The sequence below is a fragment of the Aquila chrysaetos genome, chromosome 23 (genome assembly GCF_900496995.4).
Source record: "Aquila chrysaetos chrysaetos chromosome 23, bAquChr1.4, whole genome shotgun sequence".
NCBI classification, from domain to species: Eukaryota; Metazoa; Chordata; class Aves; order Accipitriformes; family Accipitridae; genus Aquila; species Aquila chrysaetos.
Window position 1 is genome coordinate 2,180,846 of NC_044026.1, and position 16,373 is coordinate 2,197,218.

General features: G+C 36.7%; 1 protein-coding gene across 4 annotated transcripts in view; it reads right to left on the reverse strand.

Moving 5' to 3' along the window:
- Positions 1-16,373, reverse strand: part of TUBGCP3 (tubulin gamma complex associated protein 3) — a 64,180-nt gene that overhangs the window by 32,459 nt on the left and 15,348 nt on the right. For all 4 annotated transcript variants that reach the window (XM_029999041.2, XM_029999040.2, XM_041119507.1 and 1 more), the window contains exons 4-9: positions 14,221-14,298; positions 13,384-13,601; positions 10,371-10,543; positions 7,707-7,825; positions 5,189-5,314; positions 1,572-1,640 (exon numbers count right to left, since the gene is read on the reverse strand). In XM_029999041.2, the coding sequence (XP_029854901.1) occupies positions 1,572-1,640; positions 5,189-5,314; positions 7,707-7,825; positions 10,371-10,543; positions 13,384-13,601; positions 14,221-14,298 (783 nt within the window). The remainder of the gene's footprint in view (positions 1-1,571; positions 1,641-5,188; positions 5,315-7,706; positions 7,826-10,370; positions 10,544-13,383; positions 13,602-14,220; positions 14,299-16,373) is intronic.

A 16,373-nucleotide genomic window follows, 5' to 3' on the forward strand; every position in this document is an offset into this window, starting at 1 on the left:
CAAGGAGGATACATAGAACTACACACCACTGAGACTCACCTCATTCCCTGGGATGCTGACAGAGCAACTAATCCTGGAAACCATTTCCAAACATATGGAGGACAAAAAGGTTTCCCTGGAAAGAAAAGCTCAGGGAAAGGAGAAGGAAGGGAGGACATTTGTGGTGATGGAGCTTGTCTTCCCAAGCAAGTGTTCAGTGTGCTGAGGCTCTGCTTGCCAGGAAGTGGCTGGATATCTGCCTGCTGATGGCAAGTAGTGAATGAATTCCTTACTTTGCTTTTCTTGCACGCACAGCTTTTGCTTTCCCTATTAAACTGTCACTAACTTGATTTACTTGTCTTTTTGCCTTCCTTCTATTTCCTCCCCGTTCCTCAAGAGACAGACGTGAGCGAGAGGCTGGATGGGTGTTTGGCTACCGGCCAGGGTCAACCCACCACAAAGGCAAATGCAGTTTGAAAACAGGCGATGCCAGAACTTTCCTTTCGTTTTCCCCTTACATGCTTCCCCTCCCACCAGACTCATCTCTTCTTTTGGAAGGTTTAGTGGAACAGAAAAGGTAAGAGGAAGCTGCATTTCAAAGAAGTCATAAATATTTTCATGGTCAAGAAGTTTTAGAAGTTAGAATAAATCAAAGCTCCAGCAAACCAAGAGAGCAAACGTATTTTGGACAGAGCAGGAAATAATTACAAAAAGAGTAACTGGATAGTAGCCAGGAAAACCAAGCGAAAACCACGTATGACAGGCATTCCAAAAGTCAAGAGTGTTAAAGAACTGCAAGTGAGTCAAAAGGAATAGATGCTTTGAAAATGTTACAGAAACCTATGACTTAAACTACAGATTTTTTTGAATGAATTTTAAATGGCATTTTAATTTAACTTTAGGTCAATTCTCAGAATAAATTTTTCTCAATTACAAATAATGAACTCCTTGAAAGTCCCATATAAAAAAAAAGTAAGCAGAAGAAAAAAAAAATTATTTAATTTTTATTTTAGAGCTAGCATCTAGGTGCACATACCTATAAATACTTGTGGACAAACTGCAACATTATCAGCACTGAGCTGGTCTATACATCACAGAAAAAACACACTGAAACATCTTACTCTCTCAATACAATGGAAGCTACAAGGAAAATGCACAAACTGCCCCAGACAGAACAAAAAGTTCGAACTGTTGTTACTAGCCGCTGAACCATGCATTGCTTGAAATACAGAAAGATTTTTTTTTTCTCCCTTCAAAGATATATTATGCTGTTTAGGATTTGAATGATAAAGATATCACACAAGATGAAACTGACAAAAAGGATGCAAAAAAGGGACAGAGGCTTAGAAATACACATTATATCCCTTGCTTAGGTAATACATCAAATAACAGTGAATTTCTAAGAGAAAAATATTCATTGGAACATACATCCAAAGAGTAAGAAATGTACAGGTTAGAGAATTGTGTCCACTGTCAGTAGAAATTGCTGTACATCCTTCCCTTTCTAATGGGATACCTAGGTATACCTTTTAGGTGATACTCAGATAATGTAAAGCAAAATAAGAAAGTTAAACAAGAACCACTTAACTTACCTGAGAATGTAAAACAGACAGAAGTCGGTAGTATTCTTTAAGTTCCTGATGTAAGGCTGCACAAAAACTCTGTAAGAGAAATAAGAGAAAAAGAAAAAAGAAAAAAAAATCAGGAGAAATCTTTCTGGTTTAATCTAGAATAACTTTTATTCTATCACAACACTGTGAAGGTAATTAGAAATTTCCTAAGAGGAATCAAGCTACAAGTTTCAGCACAAAAGCCAACTCTTAGAAAACTGGCCAACGTATAAGTGCTTCCCTAAGAGATGCGCTGATGAAAAGAGATTCTTTTCTAAGAATATATACACACTGTCAAGTGACTTTCTGTTTCTTGCTGTCTTAATTCTATCAACAAACTATGATAAGCATAACTCTCCAAATAGATGTATCACCTCAATAAAGACATTATTAATTACCACAGGGATGTGCAAATCATAACATGACCCAGAATAAATTTTCTTTAATAATTATGTAACATACAGCATGTAGTAAAGTAATAAGAGTTTCAATTTCAGGAAGGCCTCTAATAACAGAACACAGAAGTCAGGCAACCATCATTATATTTACAGTATAGACTATATGACACAAACAAAAAAACACAATGCTCAAAAGAATACTCCCAGTAAGTGCTGCTGGATCAAGTACTCTAAATCTCTGGCCTTTTATCAATTGACAGTCATATATGATTCTTCACTTAACGTGGAACAAATGAATAACACTAAGTATATCCTAAGAAATCTGTAAAATGTGCAGAAGTTAACAGGCCTGAACTAAACCAAAAATTCTTCATAAAACAATTCTAAGCACAGCTATGTTGGGTTATTTTAAAAATAATTCCTGAAAGAATACTTGGTTAGTAACAGATAGTTTTCCACAGTTTGGGGTCCTGGGGTTTTGCTTTGTTTTTGTAATAATCTTAACCTAACACACAGACTCAAAAAAAAAAAAAAAAAAAAAAAAAAAAAAAAAATCCTGCAAAACATTTTCTAAAACCGAATTAAAAATATGGCTCATTAATTCTGACTGAGTTGAAAATTTGAAAATTTTGGACTTTAAGCACTTTTGGGGGTTTTGAAAATTTTTTTGGTTTTTGAAGGGTATTTCTGTGCACACACACAAATTCTTCAGAACCAATTTCTTACCTAATTCTCAGCTAATGATTTTGATATCTATTTTAATGGACTTTTTTTAAATAGGAAATTCCCCAGGACACTCCTCTCAACCCCTTTTAAAAATCATCACAGTCAAAATAATTTGGAAAAAATGAGGAAAACCTCACAAAAAGAACCCAAGAGCTTAAAGTAAAATATTTATTCACTAGAGTGTGTAGAAGGGAGAAATCATTACTACAAGCACAAGGAGAATATAAATCTTTTTTCCTGCTAAGAGGCTAAGAAGCCTAAAAAAAAAAAAAAAAAAAAATCATTAATCTTGCCATTGTATCCTTTACAAGGAAAGACAGTTCCTTTCTTCAACTCAATGTTATAAATTAGAAAGAAATTTGAAATTCACTTTATTCCAGGGGATACTGAAGGGCAAAAAGAAATCCCCTTAGTTGTAACTCCACTTTTCATTTCTTCTCACTTGCTTCTTCAGTACATTTTTGAACCTATTAAAGTAGCACTTGCCAAGATAGAGGGCAGAGTAGAGCCTTCAAGAAAACATTCAAAGGCACTATACATCTACTCAAAAAGTGAGAACAGTAATCACTGACTTCAGTAGCCAAAAGGATTTAGGATCTAACTGGCCATCAACTTTTCAGAGAAGCCTTTAGAAGTTAAAATTTACATCCAGTGCCAATTCCTGCATCACAAACTACAGATTTTTGTTTCCCAAACTGTTATGGAAAACTGGACATTATCCTAGAATTCTGCTTTGGTCTACAGCAAAAGAGAATTCAGTAAGAAAACAGAATGCTTGTTCAAGAGAAAAAAATTAAAATGCCCACTACCTCAACTAGATTTAAATGGGAAAAATGTCAAAATGTAAGGCAAGTTATATTTCATTGCTGATAATTCTTTTTGCTTTCTGAGGACAAAGTAGAACTTAGATACTAAGCAGCAAAGGTAGAAGAATATAATGTTAAAGTGTAGTATATTGTTATATCTCTACTCCTAATAATTGTCAATACCTGACATTTTGCATGATAAAAACAGCCACCAGCATCATAATAAAAGAGGTGACAGACATTTTATCCTACACGTGGTTTAAACAGGGGTTTACACAAGCATTCTTTTAAAACATTAGGCAAGAGATGCTTTAGAACGCACAATATATTCTTGTGCTAAATTCTTAATGCACAATGTGCAGCACCTGAAATTGTCAGCTATAAAAGCCATAAAGAGCAATGGTATATACTTTTTGCGCAGATACTGACAGCAGGAGTAGAACATATGTTTTTATTTGTACGCTTATGTCCTAGAAATATATATATGTGCTTGCCTCAAGCAAAATTAACAGCATTAGAGCTATGCAGATTCAGCTAGCTAACTGCACAGCCCTCTGCACAGGATCTGAAACCTGCATATGGTAGCTAAGATACTGCACATTTAAATTCACTGAAGAATTAAAGTTCTCCCCTTGCTGTAAACTTGAAGGTTAAAGCCAGAGACAGTAAAAATAAGCATAAGCAGGAAGCTACTAGATAAAGTATAAGAAACTTCACCCAGATATAAGGGGGAGAGTCTGAAGAAAATGCATATACAGTAGCACTACTATATAAAACATGGAAATCAGCATTGGATCACTAGAAAAATTATTATTTATGTGTAACTAAAAGGGTTATGTAGAATAAGAGACAGAAGGGAACAGAATAAAACATTAGAAAAGTAGGAAGCACTACAGTGTCTCTACTGACCTCTTAAGAAAAATTAGATTGAAGGGAGAAGCACTTCAATTTCTTGGCAGATTAGGTAGGATGTTATGGCTAGAGGCAAGGATAACATTTCTGTCGACTCAGAAGGGATAATATCCAGTTTTACAGAGGGAGCAAGTGAGAGGAAACGGGAATGCCTTAGCAGTAAATGTGGTTTTGGGTATTACAGCAGCTGTGAAGTTACTGTAGACTACAAATCATGATGATGAAACCTATAAAAACAAAAATTAATATTTTTTGATGCTGTATTCAAAAGAAAGGGCAGAAGATAACGGGGTATTTGCATTTTATCTAAGTTACTGCAGTATTAACACACAAACATCAACATTAGCTGACAAGAGTGTCTCCTGCATAGGTCACTAACAACTGAATTGGTGATCAATTAGCTCAGGGATGCTACCATCCCATTTAAGCAATATTTTTGTTTATAAACATGCATGAGTACTTAAAAAAAAATTTTTTTAAAAAAAAGGAGATTAAGAAAAGAAATCTATGCATGAGACTTTACAGCTACAAATGACAGGGACAACTCCTTCTTATGACCAGCATGAGCCCATGCCTTTCCTTTGCCTTCAGACCATGACCCATACCAAAAGTAGCAATCCATGAAAGGAGTAAATCAAGGGATGAATGATCCAAGCTCCAAAGTTGACGCATCATTCTAGTACTGCATTTACTCAGCAGTTTCTAAGGGAAACAAGACCAAAATATTGACCTTGCTACAATTTTTTAGCTGACCTACCTGTCCCACAAGTCCAAACGCACGATCCAAGCTTCTCTGGTCTGTGTATTTTCTTATTTTATTATGTAGCCATCCCAACTCTGCCAGTCTACTTGTAGTATCTCTGAGAGATTTGGACAAGCTCACCTACAAAGTTAACAGAAACAATAACTTGCAATTAAGTCAAATCTACCATGCCAATACTTGTTTCTTCACAAAAGCCCCTCTTTCTCATAAGACAAGCCAGTTCAGGAAACAATCATTTTACATTCTACAGCAGAAATAGTGCCAAAAAAGCAGATAACCATGTAATTAGCATTACTTTTATACACATAAGCATTGAAAAGGCAGCAGCAACAAACTACTAGCAACTTTGTGACCTTCCCTTTTGGAAATCTTAAAATAACAGTATTCATACACTCTTTTTACATTAGGCAATTATGGCAGTAACAAAAGTCTTCAGAAAAAGAGGAAGAAATCTGAAATTTTATGATGCAGAATCACACTTCATCTTATCCTGATAATCAGCAAGACTGAAAATATTAGAGCACTAGAAGAGGAGTCGACTACTGAAACTAATGAAGAAACCTAGAGAAAATAATTAGCTACTACTACTTGTGAAACAAACCTTTAACAGAAGACAAATGACCCAACGCCAGACTAGGTATCAGGAACCAAAACTTACAGAATCCAAATTCCAAGTTTAAGTCTGATGCACCAGCAACAGATTTTATAAACTATTTAATCACATGCCCCTCTGAGATTCCTAGTCTGCTTCTACTTTTCTTACGCCAGGTATCTCACTTCACCCTGCAAACCTGCCTTAATCCCAACACCGTATTTAACTACTACTACTGTTTTCATCTGAATCAGCACATTTCTTCCTTTAAATTACCACCACATAAGACACTGTTCTTCCTTCTTGAGATTTGCTTCTACCACATTCTGTCACACTACCCAAAACCACCATCATGAAGTTCTCAAAAATTTATTAGACAAAAACCCCAAACAATCTGACTGATACACAAGGCAAAGAGGCAGAAATTGAGTTTTGCCCACAGCAATTGTGCCTATCCCACCTCTACAGACATTTTTAACTTGAAAAGCCAGCTGGAACAGTCCAAACCAAAGCAAGCGCACTAACAAGCTACATGGATTGCCAAAGAACTAGAAATCAAGCTCATTCATTAAGCCTTTTAGTTAGCAGTACAGGCATTCTCTAAGATAAAAATCAGATACAGAGTGCGTTAGCTGCAGCAGCGTGGGCTTGAACCAGGCAGCAGCATTTGGTTGCAAGACCAGATTTCCATCCCGTGCCCTCTTCTTTAGCTATAGAGGCACAGCTTTAACTTCTTCACGACATCTGTAGGATATATTCTAGCCCAAACAAGCATAATTGGACACAGTTAAATTGCCCACAGCTAAAACCAAAGAGATGACATAAGAACTATTTAGAATTCTGCAACTATGCAGTACTTGGCAAGCAGTAAGTACAATACACATCCTCTGGAATCAAATGAGGAACAAGCAAAATTGGCTTAGTGTTATTACATTTGTATCTTTTAGATCAAATCAGAAGCTGCTAGCTTATACAGTGCTAAATGTCACCAACAGACCTAATATTAACACTGACATTAGAAAACATTCCGGCAAGAATAACAGCTTGGAAAGCGTGTTTCTTTCTGTAAAAAACAGATTATGTACAATGACACTTTCTTTGTGCAGTTGAAAACTACATGCTTTGACTACTATTTTGCCTAACATGCAGTCAACACAGCTAGAGGAGGTATGAGCTTGGTCCTCCTTGTTTATCAGAAAAAGTTCCAGCTGCAGCTCTAGTCAGTCAAATAATTTCACATTCACTGCGTCCACTAGCTCACTACAAGTGCCAATAAGGAAGAAGGATGGAAGACAACTGACTTCAAAAAAATAACTGAAGACACAAAGTTCTCAGGAGAAAGCATTATTGACCACAAACCACCTGAATAATCTAACTCCCTATATTAACAGATTTAGGAATTCAAACTAAAACAGTTTTTCCACCTCAAATTAGCCTATTTGATATGAAAGCTACACAGAAAACTAATGAAACCCATAGTGCCAATTTTGCAATCACTGACTAAGTTTCCTCCACATTCCTCTAGAAAAATCTATTATGCTACCTTCCCTTTGCCATATATAATCTAACTTGTATATGGAACATAATTAACTCAGTGAGGGTGTTGAGGAATTACAAACTTTGCAGCATCTACACGTACAGAAGATGACATCCTTAAATCTTGTTAATAAACAGATTCTTAACTGATTTAACAAGATTTAAGTTTTCCATTTTTCCCTCCACTAAGCAGCCCTAAATGTCACTGTAAAGTAACAAGGGGAACAATTATACATTTCACTTTCTGCTATTATTATGGTGGAGAAAAGAAAATTAGTTCAGTTATCAACATTAAGATAAGTCTACTGTGCTCTTGGCACATGAAATGGCCCAAAATTAATTCCCCACCATTTTAGGACTGTCATATTGTCACAGTATTAGTACCTTTCCCTCCACTTTATAGCAATTTTCAGAATTGCACATTTTGATGTTTTTGCCATCTATTCCCTGGAAGACATACAAAACATCTCTTACAAGGTTTGCTTCGGTTATTTCAACAGAGCCTAGAAAGAAAAAAAAAAAAAACAACCAGTATTTAGATTTGTTGGGACAATTAGGCTTGAGTACAACTTCAAAAAGCTATTTAGAAGCCTAGCCAAAAAAAGAAAAGAGAAAGCCTGTGTTTATAACCTGTAAAGAAATGTTTTAAGTCCTCTTAACAACCTGACAGGAAAGCCAAGAATTCCCTTTACCTGCCTCTACCAACAGCTGGGATTCTCTCAGAGCAGGTCAGCTTGGATGACACAGGGCATGTAATATTTTAACCAACACTTCAGCCAGTTCTTAAACTGATTCAATAACCAGTGCAAGTTCTGAGACAAGCATCACAATAACATTACCTTTCTTCAAACAGCTGAAGCTGTTAAATGGGACTTACAGAATAATCTCTTCTAAAAACAACAGAGTTAATCCAGAAGGAAGAACTGCTTGTTTAGTATTTGCTTTCAATCACATAGGCCACTGCTCAGTGAAAAGACTGATCAAAACCAGACTGTCAGCTGCATAACAGCTATAGAGCTGGCAAACAGAAAAGCATAAACACTGTTTCTGAAGATAGATATACCTTTGATTTAGTAAAGCTTTTGCTGTTGCAGCATACAGTTTGCTTCTGGCTCATATTTCTAGTTAGAGGTTAGATTATGTTTGAGATTTAGGATATTTATTGATTTAAAGGAAACAGAAGATTGAAAAAGTGCTGTGCAGGCCACTGCAACTACACCCACCTTTTCTGGGCAAAACAGCACCATCTGCTTTTGTAACTTACATTTAAGATATCAAGAATGAAACAATTTCAACAACAACTATCCAGAAACTGAGATGCTACAACATGCTTCTCCCAAATTTAACAGCACTCTTACCTTCATCAGTTTGCCTCCCCAACAATCCACTTTCCCAGAATAAAAACAAAAAATAAATTCTACTCTTATTTTGGCAAAAGTAGCCATCACCTCAAGATGCTGCTTAAAACTCAGACTCCCCTCATAATACTAAGATGTGGACAAGAGTAGCTAGTCCCCTTTAGGAACTCTTAGTGAAATGGTAAGAGATTCAAGTGCACATTTCTTTAATTGGTAAATAATACAACAGGTATTAATATCAACCATGCAATGCTCCTGATTATACTGTCTGTGTAGGTGTAACAATAAGAAAACTCCAATTAACAGCAACCAACTTTAGAAGAAAAAACCCCAACCCTTTTAATTAGCAGAATTTCTTATTCATAGAACTGTATCTTCTTGACAATAGCCTTTTATATTCTGAATGCAGTCCTACTTCTAGTTCTACATCAACAAGTGACTACATTTAAGACAACTGTCAGTCCTTATAACCATACCACATAAGAATCAAGAGTCACAGCTGCTGGCTGACTGAATGAAACAAGTTTGGACTGTTCTTTATGGCAATTAGTACAACAAAAATAAGAGGCAGTGCTAGATTTTACATATTTTTATATATTTTTTCTGCATTTATATATATTATACCTATCATATATATATAAAAAGAAAATATATTTATGAATATTTATATATATATACACACACACGTCCTCTTGTATGTCAACAGTATTGTTAATTAGGTTCTAAATGCCAAATGCTGACCTCAGATATACCAGTATAACTCTGGTCTATAAGCTCTTGCTTTGTGCACTGTTACTCATAAAGATGCAGGGGCTGGCAGATAGGCTGTATTTTAGCTTCTAACTATCCACACTTTGTTATATAGGAATTATTTAAAAAACAAAAAAACTCCCAACATAAAACCCCACATCTCTTATCTTTCTTTGCTAGAGAGTAACAGCACTGTAGGATGACAACATCTGCTGTTAGCTCTCTTATTTGGAAAAGTCTCCCACTTTTACAGTAAAAGTAGAGTGGGTTGAAACTTACACAATTGCCACAGAGATCATCTGTTAAACAATTTCTCCTTAGCTACACTTGTGTAAATTCAGAATAGATCCTCTAGGCATCAGCATCAGTTTCAAGTTTACAGCCACTTAATCAAGGAAATAAATTAGTAATATTTATCTAATTTTTATTTATCGACAATCTTTTATGTCAATTGCTCTAAATACAACCACCATAAACAGTGTGCTAATATAAAGAAAAAAGTTGAGTTCTATATTCCAGTGCATATTTCCAAATTTTAAAAGACAGAATCACAAATGGATGAGTCTGTTTCAACAAGATCTATTCATTGAGCTCTCCTTTTGACTTTCTAAAAGCAGTAGCATCTTCTGATCATCAAAAGACTGATCATTACTCAACAAACCACAATCATGTGATTCTGACAAACACTGCAATGAAGTCAGTCTTTTAAGAGGACCAGAACACATTATCAAACCAACCACTGCAAAAAGAAATTAACAACCAGCCAAAGAGATCGTGGCCAAATATACTAGTCTTGCATACTTGCTTGTATCCTATCGAATACATTCTAGCAAAACACTCAAAAAATTCAACACACTCCAAAACTACTTCAAAATCATTAAAAAATAATGGAGAATATAGGTAACAATTGTAATAAGTTATCTTTAACATCTTTGCTCACCACTTGTATCCCCTTCTCGCCTTGACCTTGGCACACCACGGGAGACAGCATTTGAAAAGCCTTTTGAGGTAGTGCTTTGTAAAGAAGGCTGGCTTGCAGTTAGAGTCCATGCGAGACGTGACCCTAATTGCTGACGGAGGCAGTCTCCAACGCCTGGAGCTTGATAGGATTGTCTAAACAGACAAAAGGAAGAAACATCTTTAAAAACTTTGATTCTATACCCATCACCCGGGTTGGGGTATGCAAATTCTGAAAAATGCCCCAAGCTTGAGCAGGTTTTTTTGGTGGATGTTTTGTTTGTGGGTGTTTTTTTTTTAATGAAGGAACCTTAAAAAGGTGCAGAACATACAAGCAATTTATTGCTTCCTATAAGCCTACACTTCAACAACCCCCCTCCCAACCTCTATAAAAGAAAGAAGGTACAAATTTGTCAAATATGATTTCATATCAAAGATTGACTTTGTTCACACTGAACTGTGTAGACATGCTGAAATGGATTAAAAGTGAAGTTACAACTATAATAATAATAAACAACAGTCATAATAAACAACAAATATTGAAGTTCTGTTACTACCTGAAACTGTAGTTACATGTCAAAGAACTAAAGGAAAATAGAGAAGGAGGAGAAAGTTCACTTTCCTGCTACTCTACTGTTTAGGATAGTTTGCATCAGGTGCCTGAAGATGCGATCAAGGAGGGAGTATCTAGACAAGCTCCGATTTCCCGTCCTCTCAAACTTATCTTATTCTCACAAACTTATTCTTCTCACAAAAACAGTCTCAAACATAAAAAATGTTAAGACTAGAAGCTAACTTTCTGATTATTTCTGTATAATGACAATGAAAAATAAAGTTGAAAATATTTGCAAGGGATTTTTGATGCTGACCATTCCTCCCCTCTCCCCCAACTGATTGTAAACATTTGGAAACGTACACATATTTAAAAAAATAAACTAATTCCACAAAGCTGTGAAAGCAGTTGCAGGGAGAGATGGAACAAGACTGCAACACAAATGTCCATGTAAAAAAAGTTGAGGAATGCCCTTCCTCTCTCAACCACCACATCGTAACTCATGGGATAGTCACACATCGTACTTATATGATTGTAGCTAGTGAACAGAACACAGCCCGCAAGACAGAGCAACTCTGTTGTGCTTAGCATTTATAATGCCTCAACTAGAGTACAACACTGAATTTAGGCTGTTACCCTTCAAGACCATACTCTAGAAACAAAGGGAAACATGTATAAAGAGAAGTTCAGGAGGAATGAAGCTTAAAGAAAGATCTAATCTGGGTTGCCCAGCTCACAGACTACAGGACTAAAGAGAGAGCAGTGAATTTCTATAAAATGGAACAGCCCGAACAGGTCAGACCAAGAATATGTCAGGAACAGGGTAGGTTCTCCTGATATTTTTAAGCAAGCAGATATATGAAATAACCTGATTGACACACCTTTCTATACTGTATCAGGATTACATAAAGGTTGAGATTGGAAGGGACCTCTGGAGATCACCTCCTCCAGCCCTCCTACTCAAAGCAGGGTCAACTTGAGAAGGTTACCTGGTGCACTGTCCAGTCATGTTTTGAATATTTTCAAGCATGAAGACTACACAACCTCTCTGGGCAATCCATTTCAGTGTTTCACAACATTCCCCCACCCTCAAACACACAGCCCACCTCACTGCAAAAGAATTTTTTTTCCCCTTATGTTAACTGTAATTCCCAGTCTCACAAGTTTTGCCAATTACCTCTTGTCCTTTCCCTGGGCACTACCGAGAAAAGTCTGTCTCAGTCTTCTCTACTCCCCTGGTCAGGTATAATCATGTGGGTAAGATCCCCTGAGCCTTTTCTCCTCCAGGCTGAACAGTCCCAGCTCTCACAGCCTCCCCTCACATGTCAGATGCTCCAACCCCTTAATTAGTTTAGGGGTTCCTTCTCCAGACCCCCTCCATTCTGTCCATGTCTTTTTCTGTACCATAACTGGACCCAGCATTTCAGATGTGTCCTCACCAGTACTGAGCAGAGAGGAAGGTCTACCTCCATCAACCTGTTGAACCACTCCCTCTCACAGGGATGTTTATTTTCCCTCCATAGAACATAAATTCTGTGAAGTGCATCTCTGTCAGGCTTTGTAGAGCTACAGGGGTAATGCAACATGATATCCCATAGCACAAGAAGGGCTCAGATTTTGAGCACGTGACTTTCTGTGTTAGCTTATTTAACGAAGTCAGTACTAGGGTAATTATCTTATGGCTTACAATGGCCAGGTTTTACCTATAAAAAATCTGAACTATTTGGTATTTTAATGTTTCGCTTCCAAATGTAGATTCACCTTGGTATGAACAGACAATTAAACCACTGCTGAACAGTAGGTGATTTAAGATTTTTTTCCTAATAGCTAATGTTTTTTAGTCAACTCTTGTCTAATTTTTTTTTTTTCCCCCAAAAAACCCTGTCCACTCAAGATGTGAGAGTGCTTAATACAACAGCCAACCTGCTGTGAGCATGCTTAAAAGAAAGTCAGACCATGCCAGAAATGTCACCCATTTGAAAATGGAGGATATTAAGTCTGCTAATCTGACACTGGCTGAGGAATGCTTTGTAAAAGGAACTTGAGTGAGGACTTCAAATCCAAGGTTTTTACAGAAGAAAGATAAAGACTATTTTAAAGGTTTTCAGAGAACTGAGAAATTTGGAAAAGGACTTGGCACTAGAATCCAAAGGAGTGGATCCAGTAAAATATCAGCAGTTCAGCAGATAGCTAAGTTTAAGAATGTATATGCTTGGCCAGCCATTTATGACTTCATATAGTCATATAACAGCACCTGATATTCAGAACTGTTCAGCTAAGGAACTCGGTTTCTATGCATCTACAGTAGAATTTCCAATGGCATACAAATGGGGAGGGTGGGGGAACAAAAAATGAGAGAAAAAAAAAGCAACAACAACAAAAAAAAGCAGATTATCTCTAGCCTTCTCCAAACCTATCTGTAAGGTAAAACAGTTTAATTTACCCTGGAAGCAGTGACTGTGGAGTTGGCGTTGGCCCGTTCAGGGCATACAGGCTGATGCTGCTGATCCCACTGCTCCCCATGCTGCCAGAACTCTGGGCAGACTGAGCACTGCGGTCCTGGTAATTCAATGGAAGGCTTTGAGGCCTGGCATAGTAATACGGGGTTGAGTGAGCATCCCGTGGCAATGCTTGAGCAAAAAGCGTGGCATAACTTGATACCTGAAAAGGAAAGGATTTGAAAAGGGAGGAATAAAAAGAAAAGATTTGTGAGTTGCTTTAAGTCATGTCTTACAACAGGAGTGTAATATTCAACAACACAAAAAATAACTGAAGACCATATTTATGCAAAGAAAAATTTGTTGTTACAATTATAATGACAAAAAAGCAAGTCCCTTATAGTGAGCAAAAGTACTTTTTGCAATACAGTTTATTTTTGTCTGCAAACTGTCATTAGCAATAGCTGCAAAAAGCACTTTGGTGCTAGCAGAGCTGCAACCAAAGGAGGAATTTTGCTCTCCCTACTCCATTTCAAACTCATTAGCACATGAGCAGACATTACACCACCAAGCAGAAAGCAAATAAAAAAATCCAGCCATCTAATAAAGTCACTTCAGCTACAAATGTTGGACAGCTCATATTTCTACATTTACTTAGCACAGAAAAATTACACAGAAAAAAATTGCAGATACTTGTCTTAAGCGTGTTCTTCCTTTTAACCTCACACACAAACACAACCTGAGGTGTTGGTTCCAAGTCTGGATAGTGATTCTTAATGACATCTAAAGTAAGTGACACACATTGACCGTTTCTCAGAACTAACCAAGGTCTCCTCACTTACCTTGTTAGACTGCTTACGTGGATCTTCACTAAGGCTAAGCAGGAGGTAGAGTATTGACCATTTGTTTTTCAAAATGCCCTTTAAAAAAAAAATTAAGACAAACAGAAATGAGTTTGTTTTAACTCTTGATAATAATGTATTTTTTTTTATTATCTAGCCTACTAACATGTAGACATATAAATCAATTTTCCACACAAATAAGACCAACTCAGAGCCACATTCTTGAGTAAACTGGGAATGTGCAGTGCAGCCTCTGTATTGCTAATTTTATTAATTTTCTCCACTGTGTTCAAATCATGAACTCACCTGCTCTGAGATCAGCAAGTACACTCAATTTAAAATTCATAGCTTCTAAGAAAGAGGTTTATACAGAGTTGAACTTTTACCAGCATTCCCACACACTCTCACCATTTAAAACATCTCAGATCTGGATGCTACTGTAACCTAAAGGTGAAGAAGGAAAATTCTTGATACAGTCTTAAACAAAGAACTGTCTTTTCTCCACTTTCCCCTTCACTGTCCTTTACAGGGAGGCTTCAAAAGTTTGAGGGTTTCAATTTTCTATTACTTTAAATGCCATTTAAGAGAGCTACCAAAATTTTCACAGCTTAAGATAGACACATTGTTAACATGAAACTTGAGGAATGTGCAACATAGTCTCTAGCAAATAGACAGATACATACAGACTGCTAGAATAACACTCTCAGCAACTTTAGATCTCAGCAGAAAGCCTAGCAGCAGAATACAGAACAATGCTAAAGCCCAAGCTACAAAAAGAACACTCTGAAGAGAAGAGTTACGGCCAATATTAAAAGGTTTTATTTTAGATAGGCAAATGTTTTTAGATATATTACTCCATAGTTCTGTGACACTCATGCTTGCACCTGAATTGATCAGGGATATAGAACCTCATAATGAACATTAAGTAGTGGAGTAAGACAAAGAAACTCACACAAGTTCCCTCACAATATTGATCAGGCTATTGTCTGGAATACTAAGCAATGCTGAATATAAAGAAAACTTCAGTCATACCAAGATTCAACAAAGATTCCATCCCTTATGAAGCAACGTAATTCAGTGCTATCAGTCTTGCAAAAAGCACTTTCAAGTTCACTTTGAAATTCTCTTTTTTAAACACATTTTCACTCTCACCTTTTTCTATTTTTGCTGTTTCTCTGCAAATTATGCGTTTTGTACATATATGTTACATGGTATAAGAATTTTGGCCATAGAACATTTCTTTCTTCAGGACAGAGCCCGCTAACCAAACCTACCAAAGCTCTACATTTCTTATAAAAGCATAGAAGGAGACATTCTATATCATTATGTAGAGCAGAAGTTTATTATCTTCTGCTTTGATCTCAACAAGAAGCAGAAAGTAGAGGTATTGCATCTGTTGCAAGTAACTAATCCAGCAACTCATTAACAGCTGGGGAAGAAGGAGCAGCAACATTACCGCTGCTTCTGTGGGCCAGGATAGAGTAAGTCTGAGTGCCTCAAGAAGCATGGTTTGCTCAGCTGGCAAGCTGCCACTAAAATAAGCACTGACCTCCTTTTCTCTTTAGAGTAATGGATGAAATGAAGTTAAAACAGATTCACGCAAGCTTTTTTCTTTCTCCTAGTTGCTTTCAAGAGAAATGCTGGAGGAAGAAAAAGCCTCATTGATTCAAAAAACGCATATTCCTTCTGTGCCCTTCCCTAAGCTCATGGGGAAAGGAAATTATTGTCCACCATTAGTAATAAACCTAACAGCAGATTGAATAATAATCAGTAGTGTGAATTTTAAAGAAGGCAGTATTCAGATGATGCCATTTCATGTACAGAAGATGCTAACACAGAAAAAAAACAATACAGAAGGTTAAAAGAACCTCAAACATTTGAGCAGGCAGCAAAATACAAGGAGATAGCTGATGTAAGCTTGTATTACATTCGGAAGAATAACCAAACTGATACAAACACGGACAAGGCATTTTGTTTCCAAGTTTATAGCCATCATGCTCTGCAGCTATGTTGCTTGCGAAATGCAATGGCATGGCAACACAGTACGTAAGCTACAGAAACACGTTACAGAAAACCTGTATTAAAAGAACAAGGTCACATAGCATAATACATGCAAGAAGAGGCTGAAACAAATGGCTGAGGTCATCAGAACA